We start from the raw sequence: 25,645 nt of genomic DNA on the forward strand, positions 1-25,645 counted from the left end.
TTCTAGTATGCTGCTTCTCCTGTCTTCTTAACATTTTAATCAAAATGTATGCTGATCAACAGTGCCAAACTAACAAAAAAGCCACGTGTTGGATATTTGTCAACAACTCTGCCATGCATGGCCATACCAGTGGCAGGCTCTAAGGGTGGGGTGGGGGTGGGAGGTATTTTGTCAGTACAGATGAAGGTGGCAGAGATGAAGAAGCACAAATCTAAATGAGTTGTCAGACTCAAACAGCACTGCATCCCCAACAAAGCCAGAACAAGTGGTAATCTGTCTCATATAATCTTCAAAACGAAGTATCAAAGACTGAGGCGTTTGTTGTGTTAGTATCAATCACAGTGAATGTTTTTGAAATATAACCCCCACCACCACCCCAAACCAGGATTATATTAATGTATAGGATGCATAACTACAACAAGCTGTGAAAGGCACAAGATGTGGCTCTATTGTACACGGGGATATCTTTCTTAATTCTTGTTCAGCAAGAAAATCGACGCATGCGCAACTATTGGGAAAAACAGATGGGTTTGGCTTAGATTGCACTTATTGTCTTTTAAAATACATCGTTACAGTTGTTGATTAGCTAGCTAGCGAATTTTTAGCCATATTAACATTGACATGAAGGACAAGACGAAACCAAGAACAAGATGATATCAAGAACAAGATGAAACCAGTCACTTCCGATACCCCACTTGGCAGTTTCTTGTCACTGTTGCGACTGTATCTGGCCATCTAGAATCATAACAACACACTGACTTCTGCTCCATTGAAGCGCGAACATCTTTTTTCGTGACGTTATCAGCTCACCCATATATGGCTGAGTTATACGACCTTTAAAAGTCAATGACTTTTTATAACCGTTTTACTTTGCTTTCAATGGGAATTATTTTGGCTATTCATGGCAAATACTGTACGTACTTTAAAATAGTTTGTTTTGAGCTATGAGCAACCAGCAAGCAGACGAGGGGTTTAAACCAGCAATCCATCGCCTGTGCCATTAGGGTCCAGACCTTTTGTCAGAGACTGCATACTTTAACAGTTAGTTCAAAACAGATTTGAGCTATTAGAGGTTACAATAGCACTGCCAATGACAGCGTTTTGGTTGCTCAAATAAATAATGATTTGCATGTGGAAATGTTGTATAATGAACCTTTTAACAGAAAATCACATTCCAGTGTAAAAAAAAAAAGCATGGAAATTAAAAACAAAAAAACAATGTTTTAAGTGAGAAGTAGGCATTGGTCTGAAGCCGAAAAAATAAAGGACATTTTATATGAGCACCACAATGCCTATTTCCCTATTCTCTACCAAGGTTTTCCAGCACACAGCTTTGACCTACAACAGTAGAAATGTTGGTCTAGTAATAATGATAATAATAAATTACATAGCCCTTTTCATAGAATCTCAAAGCGTGTTAAAAATAAATGTAAAAAACAACGTGTAGGCAGGTTGTTTAGGATTAAAACCTTCTCAAATAGCAAAACAAAAAGGGGATAATGGACTTTACAGGGTCCTGCTATTAAACAAATGTATATGTGTTACTGACCATCTCCATTCGCTCTTATGTTGTAACGTTTGAAGTTGTGTTTTTGACATTGGAGAAAAGTAGATGAACAACGGGGAAGTAATTCTGCTTTGAAAGTTGATAAACTTGTAACCCCTTTTGCGAAAATGACCCTTGAATGTTTATGTACACCTACTGGAGAGCTCTTCTTTGTCTACACCTTTTCAGCATCGTTTACACCCTCTTAAGCCTTATCCCCACCCATCTCTTTCAGGATTCATATGTGAGGCCATGTGCTAAACAGAGTGAAACATGGCGAAGCCACAAAATTGCCCTCCCTGGAAGCCTGTGTTTCAGAAATAAGGAAGTGGAACATTTTCTACTTTTAAACTTGGACAAAACAGAACTGCTTGTTCTAGGTCTCAAGAAACAATGAGATCTCTGTTGGACCTGACAATTAATCTTGATGGTTGTACGGTCGTCTCAAATAAAACCATGAAGGACCTCGGCGTTATTCTGGACCCTGATCTCTCTTTTGACGAACAATTTTATATCAAGACTGTTTCAAGGACAGTTTTTTTTCCATCTACGTAACATTACAAAAATCAGAAACTTTCTGTCCAAAAATGATGCAGAAAAATTAATCTTTTTAGCTGTTGTAGCTAGCGAGCCAGCAAGCTAACGTTCGCTAGCTCACAACAGTATGCTTTAAGAAAGGTATAATATCTGAAAATGTAGCTAGACTCATTCTCGATGGCTAATGTTATATAATTCAAAAAGCTGTGGTAGAAAGGAATATCTACGCATACTGAGCAGCTCATGTTATAGACTTGCAACCTTCCGGTTACTAGTCCAACGCTCTAACCACTAGGCTACCCAGTCGCCCCATTTCTTGGCTGGACATGCCGAGAAATGAGTTCAGATTGGTCTGCCATATAGCAAGAAATGGGGCGACTGGGTAGCCTAGTGGTTAGAGCGTTGGACTAGTAACCGGAAGGTTGCAAATTCAAACCCCCTCTGTCGTTCTGCCCCTGAACAGGCAGTTAACCCACTGTTCCTAGGCCATCATTGAAAATAAGAATTTGTTCTTAACTGACTTGCCTAGTTAAATAAAGGTAAATAATAATCCATTATCTCAGCCAATCATGGCTAGCGGGAAGGTTACTGTATTTTTCCGTGGCTAAACTAACTAGGCTCGTAAATTAACCATTTTATTTGTATTTACAGTATTCGACGTACAAGTTTGTTATTAAGGAACATGAAAGTTTGCATGTTCCAGAAGGTACTCCAATTATATATTTTCGTTTATTTAGTTTATTTAGTAAAAAAAAAATGTAACACATTTTTCTTCAAACTGTATTGTTGGTTAAGGGCTTGTAAGTAAACATTTCACCTGTTGCATTCCGTGCATGTGACAAAATACAATGTGATTTTATTAGATATTTGCCAAAAAAAAGCGTATTTTGATTTAAATAAATTATTATGCTCAAATGCCTCTCTCCTGTGACTTGCGACACACGCCTAGCTTCTTGAAACGGGTTACATATTTCATTATGCTGTACCTATTTTTATATATAGGCCAATTGCAAATGTGTACTACTATTATCATTATTATTATTATTGTAGCATCACCATATTTATTGCAAAAATAAATATAAAAATAACTTTACACTACATATTCATTTGACAAAGGTAATTAACTGTCCATTGATCAGCACAGCAATTGATAAATCAGGACCCTGTTTGCAAAACAAATAATTTTGTGTAATGTGTGCATACTGGCGGCAGAGAAGTCAGGCGCAGGAGAGCAAAAACTGTGTCTTTAAATATATACAATAAATATATACAATGGGACAAAACCCTTCGCACCCCAGACATAACGTGCACAAGCAATTACAATTCCGGACAAGGACATAGGGGGAAACAGAGGGTTAAATACACAACATGTAATTGATGGAATTGGAACCAGGTGTGTGGGAAGACAAGACAAAACAAATGGAAAATGAAAGGTGGATCGGTGATGGCTAGAAGGCCGGCGAAGCCGACCGCCGAATGCCGCCCGAGCAAGGAGAGGGACCGACTTCAGCGGAAGTCGTGACATTCTGAGCTTATGTCAATATTACAGCTAAGCTAACGGTTTAAAAAGAAAAATCAGGAATGCAGACAGGCTCTATAGACCTCTATATTATATTTATAGGAGTGACTGGGTCCAACACACTGTGTCCAATGTACCTGTTGGGGCACCTACTGACTAAAAAAAAATATTATAAAATATTTTGACATATATTGCTAAAATAAGATTTAAGTCAGCAGGTAGTGGAATAGTGTCAGCAGGTAGTGGAATAGTGTCAGCAGGTAGTGGAATAGTGTCAGCAGGTAGTGGAATAGTGTCAGCAGGTAGTGGAATAGTATCAGCAGGTAGTGGAATAGTGTCAGCAGGTAGTGGAATAGTGTCAGCAGGTAGTGGAATAGTGTCAGCAGGTAGTGGAATAGTGTCAGCAGGTAGTGGAATAGTGTCAGCAGGTAGTGGAATAGTGTCAGCAGGTAGTGGAATAGTGTCAGCATGGTGTGGAATAGTGTCAGCATGGTGTTGAATAGTGTCAGCATGGTGTGGAATAGTGTCAGCAGGTAGTGGAATAGTGTCAGGAGTTAGTGGAATAGTGTCAGCAGGTAGTGGAATAGTGTCAGCAGGTAGTGGAATAGTGTCAGCAGGTAGTGGAATAGTGTCAGCATGGTGTGGAATGGTGTCAGCAGGTAGTGGAATAGTGTCAGCATGGTGTGGAATGGTGTCAGCAGGTAGTGGAATAGTGTCAGCATGGTGTTGAATAGTGTCAGCATGGTGTTGAATAGTGTCAGCAGGTAGTGGAATAGTGTCAGCAGGTAGTGGAATAGTGTCAGCAGGTAGTGGAATAGTGTCAGCATGGTGTGGAATAGTGTCAGCAGGTAGTGGAATAGTGTCAGCATGGTGTGGAATGGTGTCAGCTGGTAGTGGAATAGTGTCAGCATGGTGTGGAATGGTGTCAGCATGGTGTGGAATGGTGTCAGCATGGTGTGGAATGGTGTCAGCATGGTGTGGAATGGTGTCAGCATGGTGTTGAATAGTGTCAGCTATTCTACCTTGGTAGAGCATGGGGGAGGTACGCGTTGTGGTGCTGTAAACCCTTGGTAGAGCATGGGGGAGGTACGCGTTGTGGTGCTGTAAAACCTTGGTAGAGCATGGGGGAGGTACGCGTTGTGGTGATGGAAAACCTTGGTAGAGCATGGGGGAGGTACGCGTTGTGGTGCTGTAAACCCTTGGTAGAGCATGGGGGAGGTACGCGTTGTGGTGCTGGAAAACCTTGGTAGAGCATGGGGGAGGTACGCGTTGTGGTGCTGTAAAACCTTGGTAGAGCATGGGTGGTAGGCGTTGTGGTGCTCCTGAATTTCCTTTCTTTTTCGGCTTCAGACAAATGCCTACATCTCACATCAGTCTGTGTTCTAGCTACCAGTATACACACTGGGACCAACGATCAGTCTATAGTCTAGATAGCAGTTTACACACTGGGGACCAACCATCAGTCTATAGTCTAGCTACCAGTATACACACTGGGACCAACGATCAGTCTATAGTCTAGATACCAGTATACACACTGGGGACCAACGATCAGTCTATAGTCTAGATACCAGTATGCTCACTGGGGACCAACGATCAGTCTATAGTCTAGATACCAGTATGCTCACTGGGGACCAACGATCAGTCTATAGTCTAGATACCAGTATGCTCACTGGGGACCAACGATCAGTCTATAGTCTAGATACCAGTATACACACTGGGGACCAATGGACACCAACCACCTATTCTGCATGATAGGGTCCTTCGGCAGGGCTTGCAAACCATAGTTGGTCAATACATACACAGATGTTCAGTCTCAAACGGCCGTGATCCTTCGTTGGGGGCGATGAAAGAATGGAATCCCATTCGGTGAAGGGAAGTGAGGTGGGCGGAGGGTCACAATAAGAGCTAAGACGCTAATAATGGTTCAAACTCTGCAAAGTTGTGTTCTGTGAGTGGCACTGAGTAAGCTGATACCCCATTTCATAGGCACGCAATCAAATCAAAGTTTATCTGTCACGTGCGCCGAATACAACAGGTGTAGACCTTACAGTGAAATGCTTACTTACAGGCTCTAACCAATACTGCAAAAAAAGGTATTAGGTGAACAATGGGTAAGTAAAGAAATAAAAACAACAGTAAAAAGACAGGCTATATACAGTAGCGATCTTTTTAAAAAGACAGTGAAAAATAACAGTAGCGAGGCTATAAAAAAAGCGAGGCTATAAAATTAGCGAGGCTACATACAGACACAGGTTAGTCTGGCTGATTGAGGTAGTATGTACATGTAGACATGATTAAAGTGAGAGTATCAGTAGCGTAAAAAGAGGGGTTGACGGATGGTGAGACACAATGCAGATAGCCCGGTTAGCCAATGTGCGGGAGCACTGGTTGGTTGGGCCAATTGAGGTAGTATGTACATGAATGTATAGTTAAAGTGACTATGCATATATGATAAACAGAGAGTAGCAGCAGCATAAAAATAGGGGTTGGGGGGGTTGGGGGGGCGGGTGGCACACAATGCAAATAGTCCGGGTAGCCATTTGATTATGTGTTCAGTAGTCTGATTGCTTGGGGGTAAAAACTGTTGAGAAGCCTTTTTGTCCTCACCATGTCAGCCGATGCTGGCTCACCATGTTATCCGATGATGGCTCACCATGTCAGCCGATGCTGGCTCACCATGTCAGCCGATGCTGGCTCACCATGTCAGCCGATGCTGGCTCACCATGTCAGCCGATGCTGGCTCACCATGTAATCCGATGCTGGCTCACCATGTCAGCCGATGCTGGCTCACCATGTCAGCCGATGCTGGCTCACCATGTCAGCCGATGCTGGCTCACCATGTCAGCCGATGCTGGCTCACCATGTCAGCCGATGCTGGCTCACCATGTTGCACCTTTTCTTTTTCAATGAGACCACGTTGTAATTGCACCTCGACTCTCGTTATTTACAGACTCTGTAGTAAACAATAGTCCAATCGTATCTAAGTTAATTTCCTTGGAAAGATAACTGCCACGTGATTCTCCGCCCATGCGTAGGCAGCCTCTCTTTTTCAATGAGACCACACTTGATCTCAAATGTTGACTGGACCACAATAATCTATTTCGGGAACGCTGTCCTCTAGCCCAAGCTCTCTATGCGATTTGAAAACAGCGGGGGTATACATATTTATTTTATTTAATAGCACTGTATCATTTTACCAGAGTGGGCTTCCCCAATTGGGCTAACAGTAACAGAGCTAACAGTGGAATTCAACTTTATGGTTAGATGATTATAACTGACAATACCCCTGGGAGTTTGGTTATATGTAGCAGTGCAAGATTAGTACTGACAATACCCCTGGGATTATCTGTAGCAGTATGATAACGCTGTGAAAAAGTGGGAATGGGAAGAACTACCTGAGCCAGTGTTAGGCTGACTGGGAAGAACTACATGAGCCAGTGTTAGGCTGACTGGGAAGAACTACATGAGCCAGTGTCAGGCTGATTGGGAAGAACTACCTGAGCCAGTGTTAGGCTGACTGGGAAGAACTACATGAGCCAGTGTTAGGCTGACTGGGAAGAACTACATGAGCCAGTGTTAGGCTGATTGGGAATAACTACCTGAGCCAGTGTTAGGCTGACTGGGAAGAACTACATGAGCCAGTGTTAGGCTGACTGGGAAGAACTACATGAGCCAGTGTCAGGCTGACTGGGAAGAACTACATGAGCCAGTGTTAGGCTGATTGGGAAGAACTACATGAGCCAGTGTTAGGCTGATTGGGAATAACTACCTGAGCCAGTGTTAGGCTGACTGGGAAGAACTACATGAGCCAGTGTTAGGCTGACTGGGAAGAACTACATGAGCCAGTGTTAGGCTGACTGGGAAGAACTACATGAGCCAGTGTTAGGCTGATTGGGAATAACTACCTGAGCCAGTGTTAGGCTGACTGGGAAGAACTACATGAGCCAGTGTTAGGCTGACTGGGAAGAACTACATGAGCCAGTGTCAGGCTGATTGGGAAGAACTACCTGAGCCAGTGTTAGGCTGACTGGGAAGAACTACTTGAGCCGGTGTTAGGCTGATTGGGAAGAACTACCTGAGCCAGTGTTAGGCTGACTGGGAAGAACTACCTGAGCCAGTGTTAGGCTGATTGGGAAGAACTACCTGAGCCAGTGTTAAGCTGACTGGGAAGAACTACCTGAGTCGGTGTTAGGCTGATTGGGAAGAACTACCTGAGCCGGTGTTAGGCTGATTGGGAAGAACTACATGAGCCGGTGTTAGGCTGATTGGGAAGAACTACCTGAGCCAGTGTTAGGCTGACTGGGAATAACTACCTGAGCCAGTGTTAGGCTGATTGGGAAGAACTACCTGAGCCAGTGTTAGGCTGACTGGGAAGAACTACCTGAGCCAGTGTTAGGCTGATTGGGAAGAACTACTTGAGCCAGTGTTAGGCTGACTGGGAAGAACTACCTGAGCCAGTGTCAGGCTGATTGGGAAGAACTACCTGAGCCAGTGTTAGGCTGACTGGGAAGAACTACTTGAGCCGGTGTTAGGCTGATTGGGAAGAACTACCTGAGCCAGTGTTAGGCTGACTGGGAAGAACTACCTGAGCCAGTGTTAGGCTGATTGGGAAGAACTACCTGAGCCAGTGTTAAGCTGACTGGGAAGAACTACCTGAGTCGGTGTTAGGCTGATTGGGAAGAACTACCTGAGCCGGTGTTAGGCTGACTGGGAAGAACTACCTGAGCCAGTGTTAGGCTGATTGGGAAGAACTACCTGAGCCAGTGTTAGGCTGACTGGGAAGAACTACCTGAGCCAGTGTTAGGCTGATTGGGAAGAACTACCTGAGCCAGTGTTAGGCTGACTGGGAAGAACTACCTGAGCCAGTGTTAGGCTGATTTTGAGTCAATGTGTTATAATGTAAGAGGCCCTGATATACATTTTTCCCCTGTCATATTTGGATGCAAACCATCCCTCTTGTAAACTGGGGCATTGCCCAAAAGTGGTCAAAATTGTTAATGTACTCCAAATCCATTGGGGAGAAGTAGGATTTAAGCCGCTAGTGGAGCCAGAGGAGATGACTAAAGTGTTCCATTCCCCTTTAAGCCACTAGTGGAGCCAGATGAGATGACTAGTGTTCCATTCCCCTTTAAGCCACTAGTGGAGCCAGAGGAGGAGACTAGTGTTCCATTCCCCTTTAAGCCGCTAGTGGAGCCAGAGGAGATGACTAAAGTGTTCCATTCCCCTTTAAGCCACTAGTGGAGCCAGAGGAGATGACTAGTGTTCCATTCCCCTTTAAGCCGCTAGTGGAGCCAGAGGAGGAGACTAAAGTGTTCCATTCCCCTTTAAGCCACTAGTGGAGCCAGAGGAGATGACTAGTGTTCCATTCCCCTTTAAGCCGCTAGTGGAGCCAGAGGAGATGACTAAAGTGTTCCATTCCCCTTTAAGCCACTAGTGGAGCCAGAGGAGATGACTAGTGTTCCATTCCCCTTTAAGCCGCTAGTGGAGCCAGAGGAGGAGACTAAAGTGTTCCATTCCCCTTTAAGCCACTAGTGGAGCCAGAGGAGATGACTAGTGTTCCATTCCCCTTTAAGCCGCTAGTGGAGCCAGAGGAGATGACTAGTGTTCCATTCCCCTTTAAGCCGCTAGTGGAGCCAGAGGAGATGACTAAAGTGTTCCATTCCCCTTTAAGCCGCTAGTGGAGCCAGAGGAGATGACTAGTGTTCCATTCCCCTTTAAGCCGCTAGTGGAGCCAGAGGAGATGTCTAAAGTGTTCCATTCCCCTTTAAGCCGCTAGTGGAGCCAGAGGAGGAGACTAAAGTGTTCCATTCCCCTTTAAGCCACTAGTGGAGCCAGAGGAGATGACTAGTGTTCCATTCCCCTTTAAGCCGCTAGTGGAGCCAGAGGAGATGACTAAAGTGTTCCATTCCCCTTTAAGCCGCTAGTGGAGCCAGAGGAGATGACTAAAGTGTTCCATTCCCCTTTAAGCCGCTAGTGGAGCCAGAGGAGATGACTAGTGTTCCATTCCCCTTTAAGCCGCTAGTGGAGCCAGAGGAGGAGACTAGTGTTCCATTCCCCTTTAAGCAACTAGTGGAGCCAGAGGAGATGACTAAAGTGTTCCATTCCCCTTTAAGCCACTAGTGGAGCCAGAGGAGATGACTAGTGTTCCATTCCCCTTTAAGCCGCTAGTGGAGCCAGAGGAGATGACTAGTGTTCCATTCCCCTTTAAGCCACTAGTGGAGCCAGAGGAGGAGACTAAAGTGTTCCATTCCCCTTTAAGCCGCTAGTGGAGCCAGAGGAGGAGACTAAAGTGTTCCATTCCCCTTTAAGCCACTAGTGGAGCCAGAGGAGATGACTAGTGTTCCATTCCCCTTTAAGCCACTAGTGGAGCCAGAGGAGATGACTCAAGTGTTCCATTCCCCTTTAAGCCGCTAGTGGAGCCAGAGGAGATGACTAAAGTGTTCCATTCCCCTTTAAGCCACTAGTGGAGCCAGAGGAGATGACTAAAGTGTTCCATTCCCCTTTAAGCCGCTAGTGGAGCCAGAGGAGATGACTAAAGTGTTCCATTCCCCTTTAAGCCACTAGTGGAGCCAGAGGAGATGACTAGTGTTCCATTCCCCTTTAAGCCACTAGTGGAGCCAGAGGAGATGACTAGTGTTCCATTCCCCTTTAAGCCACTAGTGGAGCCAGAGGAGGAGACTAGTGTTCCATTCCCCTTTAAGCCACTAGTGGAGCCAGAGGAGATGACTAGTGTTCCATTCCCCTTTAAGCCGCTAGTGGAGCCAGAGGAGACTAAAGTGTTCCATTCCCCTTTAAGCCGCTAGTGGAGCCAGAGGAGATGACTAGTGTTCCATTCCCCTTTAAGCCGCTAGTGGAGCCAGAGGAGATGACTAGTGTTCCATTCCCCTTTAAGCCACTAGTGGAGCCAGAGGAGGAGACTAAAGTGTTCCATTCCCCTTTAAGCCGCTAGTGGAGCCAGAGGAGATGACTAGTGTTCCATTCCCCTTTAAGCCACTAGTGGAGCCAGAGGAGATGACTAAAGTGTTCCATTCCCCTTTAAGCCGCTAGTGGAGCCAGAGGAGGAGACTAGTGTTCCATTCCCCTTTAAGCCGCTAGTGGAGCCAGAGGAGATGACTAGTGTTCCATTCCCCTTTAAGCCGCTAGTGGAGCCAGAGGAGGAGACTAAAGTGTTCCATTCCCCTTTAAGCCGCTAGTGGAGCCAGAGGAGATGTCTAAAGTGTTCCATTCCCCTTTAAGCCGCTAGTGGAGCCAGAGGAGGAGACTAAAGTGTTCCATTCCCCTTTAAGCCACTAGTGGAGCCAGAGGAGATGACTAGTGTTCCATTCCCCTTTAAGCCGCTAGTGGAGCCAGAGGAGATGACTAAAGTGTTCCATTCCCCTTTAAGCCGCTAGTGGAGCCAGAGGAGATGACTAGTGTTCCATTCCACGTTGAGGCCCTGAAATGAGAACCCACTTGTCCGTCTCCTTTTAGTTTGTCTACGAGCACTCTGAAGTCAGATTTTAATCTCTCCGATTTACGAATATTGATGTTAATTTGTACCAACATTAATGCCTACTGTGAGCTTCCCTCGTCACAGCAGGGGACCCGGTGATCTATGTCCTTAACACGGGCTCCAGGGAAGTAGTGGGTCCTTGCTTCCACGACCACCACATCCTTAACTATGGAACTTTCTAGAACAACCACCACTGGAGGACGAAGAGAGGCCCGTTCTGAGACTGTGCCATGTGCCATGGGGGGTGTTGAGGTGGAGTGGGAAGGACAGGAGGAGCGGGCGTGGGGTCTTGTCAGAGGGCCCCGGGTGAAGTACAGGGAGCTGCTAGAGAGCCGCAGGCCTGGAGGGCAGAGGGAGGATACGTTGGAGTGTTCCTCCTCTCTTACTTCTAACTTGATCCCACTTTGTATCCGATGGAGTAGAGCAAGACTCAGTAGTTCTACGGTTCTCGTCGGAGGGATGTGTTAAAACGGATGGTCCAGAGGTACTGGAGAGCAGCATCCTGAATTTCCCCCCTCAGTCGTTTAGAATTGTTGTGGCAAAAAACAGCACGTAGTCTGGAAGTCTTCTTAGCCAGAGCGAGACGTTCTAAAAAAGGACCCTGTTCTTCTCTAGTAGTTCAATGATCCGGTCAGTTGAGGCAACGGGCTGTTAACAGCTTTCACAAGTGTATAAGTCAATAAACTCTTCGTCTTTCACTCCATTGAACAGGTCTCATATTTCACGGCTTTTTATCGTCCGTCTCCGGATCCCACTCCAAATCCGAGAAAATCCAACTTAATGCTTATACTCCCAGAAACAAGTGGTACTGGCTACAAGAGCCAACCACAACGTTAGATAAGCTTTGTCGGTGACAGACAGATAACCTAGCTAGTTGGAACTAGCCGGGGCTAGCCTGCTAACAAGCTAGCTGCAGGAGACGACTAGTTGGAACTAACCGGGGCTAGCCTGCTAACAAGCTAGCTGCAGGAGATGACTAGTTGGAACTAGCCGGGGCTAGCCTGCTAACTAGCTAGCTGCAGGAGACGACTAGTTGGAACTAGCCGGGGCTAGCCTGCTAACAAGCTAGCTGCAGGAGATGACTAGTTGGAACAAGCCGGGGCTAGCCTGCTAACAAGCTAGCTGCAGGAGACGACTAGTTGGAACTAGCCGGGGCTAGCCTGCTAACAAGCTAGCTGCAGGAGATGACTAGTTGGAACTAGCCGGGGCTAGCCTGCTAACAAGCTAGCTGCAGGAGACGACTAGTTGGAACTAGCCGGGGCTAGCCTGCTAACAAGCTAGCTGCAGGAGATGACTAGTTGGAACTAGCCGGGGCTAGCCTGCTAACAAGCTAGCTGCAGGAGATGACTAGTTGGAACTAGCCGGGGCTAGCCTGCTAACAAGCTAGCTGCAGGAGATGACTAGTTGGAACTAGCCGGGGCTAGCCTGCTAACTAGCTAGCTGCAGGAGATGACTAGTTGGAACTAGCCAGGGCTAGCCTGCTAACTAGCTAGCTGCAGGAGATGACTAAATTCAGCCAACATAGTGTGTTAAGAACAGCACTAACGCTGTGGTTCCAGAATAAAACACTTAAGAAAATATAAAAACACAGAAGTGTTGTTTCGCCACATAAACATTCTGCTTCCTACTTCCTGGTCACATGTCAACCCAGCCTACTCTCACTCCTACTTTCCGAAATACTGTGTCTCTCAGCAGTTTCTCAGCCAAGATCCGTGATATATTAGTCAGTCAGAAACATGTTGACAAAGGGTATTTATTTTTAGGAACATTAATAATTGATTAAAAGTGACAGTGTCTCAGTAACTGGTAAACCCAATAGCACTCCTATACGTGTGCTGTGAGAGATCTGTGTAACTGACAAAGACAGAATAGGGGTTTGTTATGTTAACAAGTAAATCACATTGACTGTCTCAGCATGTGGGTAGGTTATTGAGACTGACAGAGTAAATCACATTGACTGTCTCAGCATGTGGGTAGGTTATTGAGACTGACAGAGTAAATCACATTGACTGTCTCAGCATGTGGATAGACAGGGAGAAGTTAATGATTGATGCGATTAACCACCGCGGGTGACAAACTTCATCAGCAAATTTGACAAACTTCCTGAATCATCAACTCTTGGTAAGTACTAAGCACTTTTAGTTATTCAGTTAGCTAAGCAACAACATCTTTAGAGAACGGATCAGAAAGAGAGAGAGAGACAAAAGTATTTTTTAAATTTAATTTAAATTTATTTGTCAATTAACAAATAATTGAGGACAACAACACAAAAAACTTCTACAACATATTTCCATTGTTGCCCTCTGACCACAACCATCTCCTATAACCGGCATGGATGATGAACAACTGGGGACCTTTGTATCGTGGGACTATGTCGTATTCGCATGTCTGTTCGTGGTCTCCTCAGGGATAGGGGTGTTCTTCGCGGTGAAGGAGAGGAAGAACCCCTCATCGGAGTTCCTGGTAGGGGGTCGTCAGATGACCTGCGGTCCCGTGGCTCTGTCCCTCACTGCCAGCTTTATGTCTGCTGTCACGGTGCTCGGGGCACCCTCCGATGTCTACCGTTTTGGGGGGTCGTTCATCCTCTTCGGCGTGGCCTACACCTTCGTGGTCATCGCTACAGCTGAACTGTTTGTGCCAGTGTTCTACAGATCGGGGATCACAAGTACCTACGAGGTACTGTGTTTTTTAATGATTTGTTCTTCATTTTAAAGGGGCAATATGAGATTCTAACAACAACAAAGTGGGCACCCCGACATACATAAATGTTTTGGTAAACAAAAATGGATTTATCAATCTCAGATTTCCCCTTTGACCTTTTATTTAACCAGAAGGTCCAGTTGAGGTCAGAGGAACTCTTTCTTTACCAAGGGAGACCTGGGCATGAAGGTCAGCCCGACTATCTAACGATGGGCAACTGGCGGTCTGTGGACTGCGCCCACAGATTAATTTCCAAAGACCCCAAAAATGAAAAAGAATTATATATATATAGAGAGATAGGTTATTTATTTTTTACCCAGTCAGGGTCTCAGCTTACTGTTGCTAGGTAGAATAGTAGGATACACAAGGTTACATTTTGAAATGTGGATTGTGCATCAGCAGTTTCTCTCTTGTTATGTCACTGACAGTCACTCAATTAGCCCATGTCAGGTAACATGTTTCGAGTGGTAAATTAGTCTAGCAGCCAGCTCTCTAAACTCGGAGTAATCAAGGTCGAATGACTGGGGGGCTTGATTTTGTTAGTCACTCTCGCAAAATGTGTAGAATTGCAGGAAGTTAACTGTAACGTAATTTTACTTCTCTCCCCTGTCAAGAGGGGGGCCGCTAAATGACTTTGCTTGCAAGGCGGGGAGGCTCCCAATTTCCCCCCCACTTAATATTATCTATGGATGTGGGTATGTAGAGGTCAGCTTTTTATTGTGTCCCCCCACCCCATCAAAGTTTCCCATCCCTGATCTAATGTAACATAAATGTAACATTATAGTCTTTAATTTTCCCTTCATTATATTGATTGACTGGTTGCCAATGACATTATAGGGTGTTCAAAGCACACTGCAGTAACGATGTTTTAACTTGTTGATGTACGGTGTATTACATCTCTCTCTCTCTCTTGCTGAGAGAATGGTTCTGTCCTCTATAGAGACTGGTTCTGTCCTCTATAGAGACTGGTTCTGTCCTCTATAGAGACTGGTTCTGTCCTCTATAGAGACTGGTTCTGTCCTCTATAGAGAATGGTTCTGTCCTCTATAGAGAATGGTTCTGTCCTCTATAGAGACTGGTTCTGTCCTCTATAGAGAATGGTTCTGTCCTCTATAGAGACTGGTTCTGTCCTCTATAGAGAGTGGTTCTGTCCTCTATAAAGAGAGGGGTTCTGTCTTCTATAGAGAGTGGTTCTGTCCTCTATAGAGAGTGGTTCTGTCCTCTATAAAGAGAGGGGTTCTGTCTTCTATAGAGAGGGGTTCTGTCCTCTATAGAGAATGGTTCTGTCCTCTATAGAGAGTGGTTCTGTCCTCTATAAAGAGAGGGGTTCTGTCTTCTATAGAGAGTGGTTCTGTCCTCTATAGAGAGTGGTTCTGTCCTCTATAAAGAGAGGGGTTCTGTCTTCTATAGAGAGGGGTTCTGTCCTCTATAGAGAATGGTTCTGTCCTCTATAGAGAGTGGTTCTGTCCTCTATAAAGAGAGGGGTTCTGTCTTCTATAGAGAGTGGTTCTGTCCTCTATAGAGAGTGGTTCTGTCCTCTATAAAGAGAGTGGTTATGTCCTCTATAAAGAGACTGGTTCTGTCTTCTATAAAGAGTGGTTCTGTCCTCTATATAGAGTGGTTCTGTCCTCTATAGAGAGTGCTTCTGTCCTCTATAAAGAGAGTGGTTCTGTCCTCTATAAAGATAGTGGTTCTGTCCTCTATAGAGAGTAGTTCTGTCCTCTATAAAGATAGTGGTTCTGTCCTCTATAGAGAGTGGTTCTGTCCTCTTTCGAGAGTGCTTCTGTCCTCTATAGAGAGTGGTTCTGTCCTCTATAGAGAGTGGTTCTGTCCTCTATAGAGAGTGGTTCTGTCCTCTATAGAGAGTGGTTCTGTCCTCTACAGAGAGAGTGGTTCTGTCCTCTATAAAGATAGTGGTTCTGTCCTCTATAGAGAGTAGTTATGTCCTCTATAGAGAGAGTGGTTCTGTCCTCTATAAAGAGAGTGGTTCTGTCCTCTATAAAGATAGTGGTTCTGTCCTCTATAGAGAGTGGTTCTGTCCTCTTTCGAGAGTGCTTCTGTCCTCTATAGAGAGTGGTTCTGTCCTCTATAGAGAGTGGTTCTGTCCTCTATAGAGAGTGGTTCTGTCCTCTATAGAGAGTGGTTCTGTCCTCTACAGAGAGTGGTTCTATCCTCTATAAAGAGAGTGGTTCTGTCCTCTATAAAGAGTGGTTCTGTCCTCTATAGAGAGTGCTTCTGTCCTCTATAGAGAGTGGTTCTGTCCTCTATAAAGAGAGTGGTTCTGTCCTCTATAAAGAGAGTGGTTCTGTCTTCTATAAAGAGTAGTTCTGTCCTCTATAGAGAGAGTGGTTCTGTCCTCTATAAAGAGAGTGGTTCTGTCCTCTATAAAGATAGTGGTTCTGTCCTCTATAGAGAGTGGTTCTGTCCTCTATAAAGAGAGTGGTTCTGTCCTCTATAAAGAGAGTGGTTCTGTCCTCTATAGAGAGTGGTTCTGTCCTCTATAGAGAGTGCTTCTGTCCTCTATAGAGAGTGCTTCTGTCCTCTATAAAGAGAGTGGTTCTGTCCTCTATAAAGAGAGTGGTTCTGTCCTCTATAGAGAGTGGTTCTGTCCTCTATAAAGAGGGGTTGTCTCTATAAACCACAGGGCTTTGTAGTGCAGATGTATTATACAGAATGAATCGCAGTAACGTACATGACCTCCTGGAAGGAGAGAGAGAGAGGAAAGTGGTTTGTGCTCAAACCATTGGAGGAGAAGAGGTGCTGCCTTAAACAAGAGGGGTACTGAGCGTTGTTCATAACACATTTCATATTTCGTGGAATCTACATTACACAATTTTCTTCATAATGCATTTAATACAAGGATTCACTTTTCAATTCTGTACATTACACAATCTCTTTCACAATGCATTCTATACAAGGCCATGTCGAATTTGACGAGGGTTGCCAGAATGGAGAAAAAACACAGATCTTTCTGGTTTAGTTTTTTTGTGGTATCGATTAAGCTATTTCATTGGGCAATGGGGATACATTTTTATGTCTTAATTGATCATAGTCCAGACTGGTTATTGATATGTCTTAATTGATCATAGTCCAGACTGGTTATAGATATGTTTTAATTGATCATAGACCAGACTGGTTATTGATATGTCGTAATTGATCATGGTCCAGACTGGTTATAGATATGTCTTAATTGATCATAGTCCAGACTGGTTTGGCTATATTCAGCTCTCTGAAACCCAGCTCTTTCTCCAGTCTCAGAAGGAATAGCTGTTGGGATTCACTTTTACATGACCTGAGCAAAGGTGATTCGATTTCAGTGTGAAGCCGAGGGGAAACTCTCTAGATTACTCATCCTGTTTCAGGTAATTACATCATCATGGCTGGTCTCGGACTGTCTCTAATACAGGTTCACCCTGACAGTGATTAATATGACATCATCATGGCTGGTCTCGGACTGTCTCTAATACAGGTTCACCCTGACAGTGATTAATATGACATCATCATGGCTGGTCTCGGACTGTCTCTAATACAGGTTCACCCTGACAGTGATTAATATGACATCATCAAGGCTGGTCTCGGACTGTCTCTAATACAGGTTCACCCTGACAGTGATTAATATGACATCATCAAGGCTGGTCTCAGACTGTCTCTAATACAGGTTCACCCTGACAGTGATTAATATGACATCATCAAGGCTGGTCTCAGACTGTCTCTAATACAGGTTCACCCTGACAGTGATTAATATGACATCATCAAGGCTGGTCTCAGACTGTCTCTAATACAGGTTCACCCTGACAGTGATTAATATGACATCATCATGGCTGGTCTCGGACTGTCTGACTTTGATAAAGGTTGAATGTGACACTTGACGGCGATATGTCCTGATACAGATTAGAAACAGATGCTTTGAACACATAACTGTTGTTTTATCATCCATTGTTACTTTGATCTAACAACATCTCTCTCTCTCTCTGTGTGTGTGTGTGTGTGTCTCTCTCTGTGTGTGTGTGTGTGTCTCTCTCTGTGTGTGTGTGTGTGTGTGTGTGTGTGTATCTCTCTCTGTGTGTGTGTGTCTCTCTCTGTGTGTGTGTGTGTGTGTGTGTGTGTGTGTGTGTGTGTGTGTGTGTGTGTGTGTGTGTGTGTGTGTGTGTATCTCTCTGTGTGTGTGTGTGTCTCTCTCTGTGTGTGTGTGTGTGTGTGTGTGTGTGTGTGTGTGTGTGTCTCTGTGTGTGTGTGTGTGTGTGTGTGTCTGTGTGTGTGTGTCTCTGTGTGTGTGTCTCTGTGTGTGTGTGTGTGTCTCTCTCTCTCTGTGTGTGTGTGTGTGTCTCTGTGTGTGTGTGTGTGTATGTGTGTGTGTGTGTGTGTGTGTGTGTGTGTGTGTGTGTGTGTGTGTGTGTGTATAGTATTTAGAGATACGGTTCTGTAAGGGGGTTCGCATGGCTGCCACTCTGATCTATATTTTGCAGACGGTGAGTTTGTTTGTAAACATACATGACATACACCTCTAAATGTTGCTCTCTTGTAAACATACATGACAGACACCTCTAAATGTTCCTCTCTTGTTCCTCTCTTGTAAACATACATAACATATAGCTCTAATGTCCAGCTTTTTTCAGGGAATTTCCAGTTAGTTAGTTGTGGTGTTTTCCTAGTATTCTACTCCTGATCCGTCTGTGTTTAAATCCATTTCAGATCTTATATACGGGGGTTGTGGTGTTTTCCTAGTATTCTACTCCTGATCCGTCTGTGTTTAAATCCATTTCAGATCTTATATACAGGGGTTGTGGTGTTTTCCTAGTATTCTACTCCTGATCCGTCTGTGTTTAAATCCATTTCAGATCTTATATACAGGGGTTGTGGTGTTTGCTCCAGCCCTGGCTCTCAATCAAGGCATGTCATTTTGTTCAGTGGTGCAGAACTTTTACCACGTCAAATAACAAATCCAAAAAACCCCGAAATGTTCTTTTTCTGAAACCTTACATTTCTTCCCACAGTCACTGGCTTCAACCTTTGGGGATCTATATTTGCAACGGGCATTGTGTGTACGTTCTACTGCACGCTGGTGAGTTGGGTTGGGATACTCACTCATTTGTCCTACTTACTAACGATAGAGTTCCTTCCTTCTTCCAGACATCCTCTCGTACTGTGTTTCTGAAAGAGGGGCAGAGCACACCTGAGTAAATAGCCTGTCTAGTAACATAAACAGTGACCGTGTAAACAAACCACCTCCTAGTGCCAGGTCAAGACATGGGAATATTTATTTATGCTGTACAGAGTGATGGTCATGTGGGGGGAGGCCAGGCTGTGGGGATGATCTCTCTCTCTCTCTCTCTCTCTCTCTCTCTCTCTCTCTCTCTCTCTCTCGCTCTCTCTCTCTCTCTCGCTCTGTGTCTCTCTCGCTCTCTCTGTGTCTTTCTCTGTCTCGCTCTGTGTCTCTCTCGCTCTCTTTCTGTGTGAAGGGTGGGCTGAAGGCAGTGGTGTGGACAGATGCGTTCCAGATGGTGGTGATGGTAGTGGGCTTCATGACCGTGCTCGTCCAGGGGACCAGGAAAACAGGGGGCGCAGCCTCCGTGTGGGAGGTGGCTAAAAATGGAAACAGACTCGACATCTTTGAGTAAGTACAACCCACTGTTACCACAATTTTTTTATTTTATTTTGACCTTTATTTAACTAGGCAAGTCAGTTAAGAACAAATTACTATTTGCAATAACAGCCTAGGAACTGTGGGTTAACTGCCTGTTCAGGGGCAGAACGACAGATGTGTACCTTGTCAGCTCAGGGATTCAATCTTGCAACCTTTCGGTTACTAGTCCAACGCTCTAACCACTAGGCTACCTGCCACCCCTCCACTCTAACCACTAGGCTACCTGCCGCCCCTCCACTCTAACCACTAGGCTACCTGCCGCCCCTCCACTCTAACATCTAGGCTACCTGCCGCCCCTCCACTCTAACCACTAGGCTACCTGCCACCCCTCCACTCTAACCACTAGGCTACCTGCCGCCCCTCCACTCTAACCACTAGGCTACCTGCCGCCCCTCCACTCTAACCACTAGGCTATGCTGCCACTCCACTCTAACCACTAGGCTACCTGCCACCCCTCCACTCTAACCACTAGGCTATGCTGCCACTCCACTCTAACCACTAGGCTACCTGCCGCCCCTCCACTCTAACCACTAGACTACCTGCCGCCCCTCCACTCTAACCACTAGGCTATGCTGCCACTCCACTCTAACCACTAGGCTACCTGCCGCCCCTCCACTCTAACCACTAGGCTACCTGCCGCCCCTCCACTCTAACCACTACACGGGAAACTGTTGATCGTGAAAAAACCCAGCAGCGTTGCAGTTCTTGAAGCAATCCGGTGCGCCTGACACCGACTACCATAACCCCGTTCAAAGGCACTTCGATAGTTTTGTCTATTTCACCCTCTGAATGACACACAATCCACGTCTCAAATGGGGCGGCAGGGTTAGCCTTTGTGGTTAGAGCGTTGGACTAGTAACCGGAAGGTTGCAAGTTCAAATCCCTGAGCTGACAAGGTACAAATCTGTCGTTCTGCCCACTGTTCCTAGGCTGTCATTGAAAATAAGAATGTGTTCTTAACTGACTTGCCTAGTTAAATAAAGGTCAAATAAAAATATCTCAAGGCTTCTGAGTTTAACAAGTTAACAAGTGAACAACAAAGGTTCACCCAGATCTACGGAAAGAGTGTATATATTTTGAGATCGGACCCTCTGCGGTACCCTACTTTGAGAACCCAGCGCACTTAATGAATACGACTCTATGCCCTCAGCTTTGACCCTGACCCACTGAGACGTCATACGTTCTGGACCATCTCTGTTGGGGGAACCTTCACCTGGCTGGGCATCTACGGGGTCAACCAGTCAACTATACAGAGATGCATCTCCTGCAAAACCGAGACACACGCCAAACTGTAAGCACATTCCTTCACTAAAGACATATACCGTTCGTTTTCACACTACTGAGCTGTACTGGCCTGCTCTATGCATCCGCCGTAGTTGAAACCAGTCCACCATCCAGATCCGACACGTGTTTTTCGGAGTCCACTCTAACAAGGTGCTACTCTTATCTATGGTCCTTCGAGACGGATCTGGACGACAACTGCAACACAATATACTGAGTACTTTTATTATTATTAAGAGTGTCTTGTGTGGAACAGTCAGGATGCTTAATATCACTGCCTTTGTCTGCTATCCACGTGTCAAGGCTGAGTTACCGTAAAGCACTTTGTGATAGCGGTTGATGTGAAAAGAGCTCTATACATCTGGTTGTGATTTTTTTTATCTTCTTTCCCAGTATCATTTGTCTGTCATTCACATCCTCAGAGCTCTGTACTTCAACCTGCTGGGCCTGCTGGTCATCCTGGTGTGCGCGGTGTTCTCCGGACTCATTATGTACGCTTTCTACACCAACTGTGATCCATGGACCGCCCAGTCAGTCACAGCACCAGACCAGGTTACTACCACTATCTATAATGTCTCTGGTTGTCCCTTTATACAGTAGTACACCAGACCAGGTTACTACCACTATCTATAATGTCTCTGGTTGTCCCTTTATACAGTAGTACACCAGACCAGGTTACCTCTACTATCTATAATGTCTCTGGTTGTCCCTTTATACAGTAGTACACCAGACCAGGTTACCTCTACTATCTATAATGTCTCTGGTTGTCCCTTTATACAGTAGTACACCAGACCAGGTTACCTCTACTATCTATAATGTCTCTGGTTGTCCCTTTATACAGTAGTACACCAGACCAGGTTACCTCTACTATCTATAATGTCTCTGGCTGTCCCTTTATACAGTAGTACACCAGACCAGGTTACCTCTACTATCTATAATGTCTCTGGTTGTCCCTTTATACAGTAGTACACCAGACCAGGTTACCTCTATTATCTATAATGTCTCTGGTTGTCCCTTTATACAGTAGTACACCAGACCAGGTTACCTCTACTATCTATAATGTCTCTGGTTGTCCCTTTATACAGTAGTACACCAGACCAGGTTACCTCTACTATCTATAATGTCTCTGGCTGTCCCTTTATACAGTAGTACACCAGACCAGGTTACCTCTACTATCTATAATGTCTCTGGTTGTCCCTTTATACAGTAGTACACCAGACCAGGTTACCTCTACTATCTATAATGTCTCTGGTTGTCCCTTTATACAGTAGTACACCAGACCAGGTTACCTCTACTATCTATAATGTCTCTGGTTGTCCCTTTATACAGTAGTACACCAGACCAGGTTACCTCTACTATCTATAATGTCTCTGGTTGTCCCTTTATACAGTAGTACACCAGACCAGGTTACCTCTACTATCTATAATGTCTCTGGTTGTCCCTTTATACAGTAGTACACCAGACCAGGTTACCTCTACTATCTATAATGTCTCTGGTTGTCCCTTTATACAGTAGTACACCAGACCAGGTTACCTCTACTATCTATAATGTCTCTGGTTGTCCCTTTATACAGTAGTACACCAGACCAGGTTACCTCTACTATCTATAATGTCTCTGGTTGTCCCTTTATACAGTAGTACACCAGACCAGGTTACCTCTACTATCTATAATGTCTCTGGTTGTCCCTTTATACAGTAGTACACCAGACCAGGTTACCTCTACTATCTATAATGTCTCTGGTTGTCCCTTTATACAGTAGTACACCAGACCAGGTTACCTCTACTATCTATAATGTCTCTGGTTGTCCCTTTATACAGTAGTACACCAGACCAGGTTACCTCTACTATCTATAATGTCTCTGGTTGTCCCTTTATACAGTAGTACACCAGACCAGGTTACCTCTACTATCTATAATGTCTCTGGTTGTCCCTTTATACAGTAGTACACCAGACCAGGTTACCTCTACTATCTATAATGTCTCTGGTTGTCCCTTTATACAGTAGTACACCAGACCAGGTTACTACTACTATCTATAATGTCTCTGGTTGTCCCTTTATACAGTAGTACACCAGACCAGGTTACTACTACTACTATCTATAATGTCTCTGGTTGTCCCTTTATACAGTAGTACACCAGACCAGGTTACCTCTACTATCTATAATGTCTCTGGTTGTCCCTTTATACAGTAGTACACCAGACCAGGTTACTACTACTATCTATAATGTCTCTGGTTGTCCCTTTATACAGTAGTACACCAGACCAGGTTACCTCTACTATCTATAATGTCTCTGGTTGTCCCTTTATACAGTAGTACACCAGACCAGGTTACCTCTACTATCTATAATGTCTCTGGCTGTCCCTTTATACAGTAGTACACCAGACCAGGTTACCTCTACTATCTATAATGTCTCTGGTTGTCCCTTTATACAGTAGTACACCAGACCAGGTTACCTCTACTATCTATAATGTCTCTGGTTGTCCCTTTATACAGTAGTACACCAGACCAGGTTACCTCTACTATCTATAATGTCTCTGGTTGTCCCTTTATACAGTAGTACACCAGACCAGGTTACCTCTACTATCTATAATGTCTCTGGTTGTCCCTTTATACAGTAGTACACCAGACCAGGTTACCTCTACTATCTATAATGTCTCTGGTTGTCCCTTTATACAGTAGTACACCAGACCAGGTTACCTCTACTATCTATAATGTCTCTGGTTGTCCCTTTATACAGTAGTACACCAGACCAGGTTACCTCTACTATCTATAATGTCTCTGGTTGTCCCTTTATACAGTAGTACACCAGACCAGGTTACCTCTACTATCTATAATGTCTCTGGTTGTCCCTTTATACAGTAGTACACCAGACCAGGTTACCTCTACTATCTATAATGTCTCTGGTTGTCCCTTTATACAGTAGTACACCAGACCAGGTTACCTCTACTATCTATAATGTCTCTGGTTGTCCCTTTATACAGTAGTACACCAGACCAGGTTACCTCTACTATCTATAATGTCTCTGGTTGTCCCTTTATACAGTAGTACACCAGACCAGGTTACCTCTACTATCTATAATGTCTCTGGTTGTCCCTTTATACAGTAGTACACCAGACCAGGTTACCTCTACTATCTATAATGTCTCTGGTTGTCCCTTTATACAGTAGTACACCAGACCAGGTTACCTCTACTATCTATAATGTCTCTGGTTGTCCCTTTATACAGTAGTACACCAGACCAGGTTACCTCTACTATCTATAATGTCTCTGGTTGTCCCTTTATACAGTAGTACACCAGACCAGGTTACTACTACTATCTATAATGTCTCTGGTTGTCCCTTTATACAGTAGTACACCAGACCAGGTTACTACTACTACTATCTATAATGTCTCTGGTTGTCCCTTTATACAGTAGTACACCAGACCAGGTTACCTCTACTATCTATAATGTCTCTGGTTGTCCCTTTATACAGTAGTACACCAGACCAGGTTACTACTACTATCTATAATGTCTCTGGTTGTCCCTTTATACAGTAGTACACCAGACCAGGTTACTACTACTACTATCTATAATGTCTCTGGTTGTCCCTTTATACAGTAGTACACCAGACCAGGTTACCTCTACTATCTATAATGTCTCTGGTTGTCCCTTTATACAGTAGTACACCAGACCAGGTTACTACTACTACTATCTATAATGTCTCTGGTTGTCCCTTTATACAGTAGTACACCAGACCAGGTTACCTCTACTATCTATAATGTCTCTGGTTGTCCCTTTATACAGTAGTACACCAGACCAGGTTACCTCTACTATCTATAATGTCTCTGGTTGTCCCTTTATACAGTAGTACACCAGACCAGAGAAAGTGTGTAAACACAAAGCACCACTTTTCCCTAAAAGGTTGATATTTACTGTATCAAATATGAACTTGACAGGAAAGTGTGCGTATCTCAGACCGTAGCGTAGCACGACTCGTAGTGGTTGAAGAACTGTATTACGAGCAAACGTTGTTATTTTGGGTTGTAAATGCAGGCGTTTTAATTAAAATAGTGGTAGGTTAATAAAAACATTCAAATGTAGACTAATGATAAAACAGAAGCATCGTCTAATTTAGTTATATGGGCCTAAATCATAAGCATATTTTCTGACATGACTGCTAGCTACACAACCAATATTAGGTTACCATTCATCCAATAGACAAGCACGCTTGGTTACCATTCATCCAATAGCCAAGCACGCTTGGTTACCATTCATCCAATAGCCAAGCACGCTTAAAGGAAATAGACTGGTAGCCTAGACGTATGGCATGCTGCGGTATTGCTGTGACCGAGAAAGGAGAGTGATGTCTCATAGCCTTTTTAATGTCAGAGCCTATATACAAATACAATATGGCTCTGATTTATGTATCAGTGAAAACATGCGTGTGATTTATCAATAAAAACATGTGTCTGATTTAAGAGCAAGAAACAGGCAGGAACAGGGGAAACAAACGCTGGAAGGTTTCATGAACAAAACGAACTGGCAACAGACAAACAGAGAACACAGGTATAAATGCACAGGGGATTTCTTATTTAATTAACCAGGCAAGTCAGTTAAGAGCAAATTCGTATTTACAATGACGGCCTACCAGGGAACAGTGGGGTTAAACTGCCTTGTTCAGGGGTAGAACAACAGAATTTTACCTTGTCAGCTCGGTGATTAGATCCAGCAACCTTTCAGTTACTGGCCCAACACTCTAACCACTAGGCTACCAACCTCCCCAAAACAATAATGGGGAAGATGGGCGACACCTGGAGGGGGGTGGAGACAAGCACAAAGTCAGTTGAAACACATCAGGGTAGGACACCTGGTTACTGTTACTATCCTTTCTACACCAATAAGTGTCTCTGGTTGTGTCCCATGTTGTGTCCCATGTCACCCTATTCCCT

General features: G+C 44.5%; 1 protein-coding gene across 2 annotated transcripts in view; it reads left to right on the forward strand.

Moving 5' to 3' along the window:
• The first annotated feature begins 13,225 nt into the window (after nt 1-13,225).
• Nucleotides 13,226-25,645, forward strand: part of slc5a12 (solute carrier family 5 member 12) — a 32,032-nt gene continuing 19,612 nt past the window's right edge. Inside the window, exons 1-7 of one of the 2 annotated variants that reach the window (XM_036960947.1) lie at nt 13,226-13,770; nt 18,198-18,263; nt 18,633-18,684; nt 18,789-18,856; nt 19,254-19,408; nt 20,589-20,729; nt 21,142-21,271. In XM_036960947.1, coding sequence (XP_036816842.1) covers nt 13,426-13,770; nt 18,198-18,263; nt 18,633-18,684; nt 18,789-18,856; nt 19,254-19,408; nt 20,589-20,729; nt 21,142-21,271 — 957 coding nt within the window. In that variant the 5' untranslated portion in view covers nt 13,226-13,425. The remainder of the gene's footprint in view (nt 13,771-18,197; nt 18,264-18,632; nt 18,685-18,788; nt 18,857-19,253; nt 19,409-20,588; nt 20,730-21,141; nt 21,272-25,645) is intronic. The other variant, XM_036960937.1, reaches the window with a different exon arrangement.

This window comes from Oncorhynchus mykiss, chromosome 2 (genome assembly GCF_013265735.2).
Source record: "Oncorhynchus mykiss isolate Arlee chromosome 2, USDA_OmykA_1.1, whole genome shotgun sequence".
Lineage (NCBI taxonomy): Eukaryota > Metazoa > Chordata > Actinopteri > Salmoniformes > Salmonidae > Oncorhynchus > Oncorhynchus mykiss.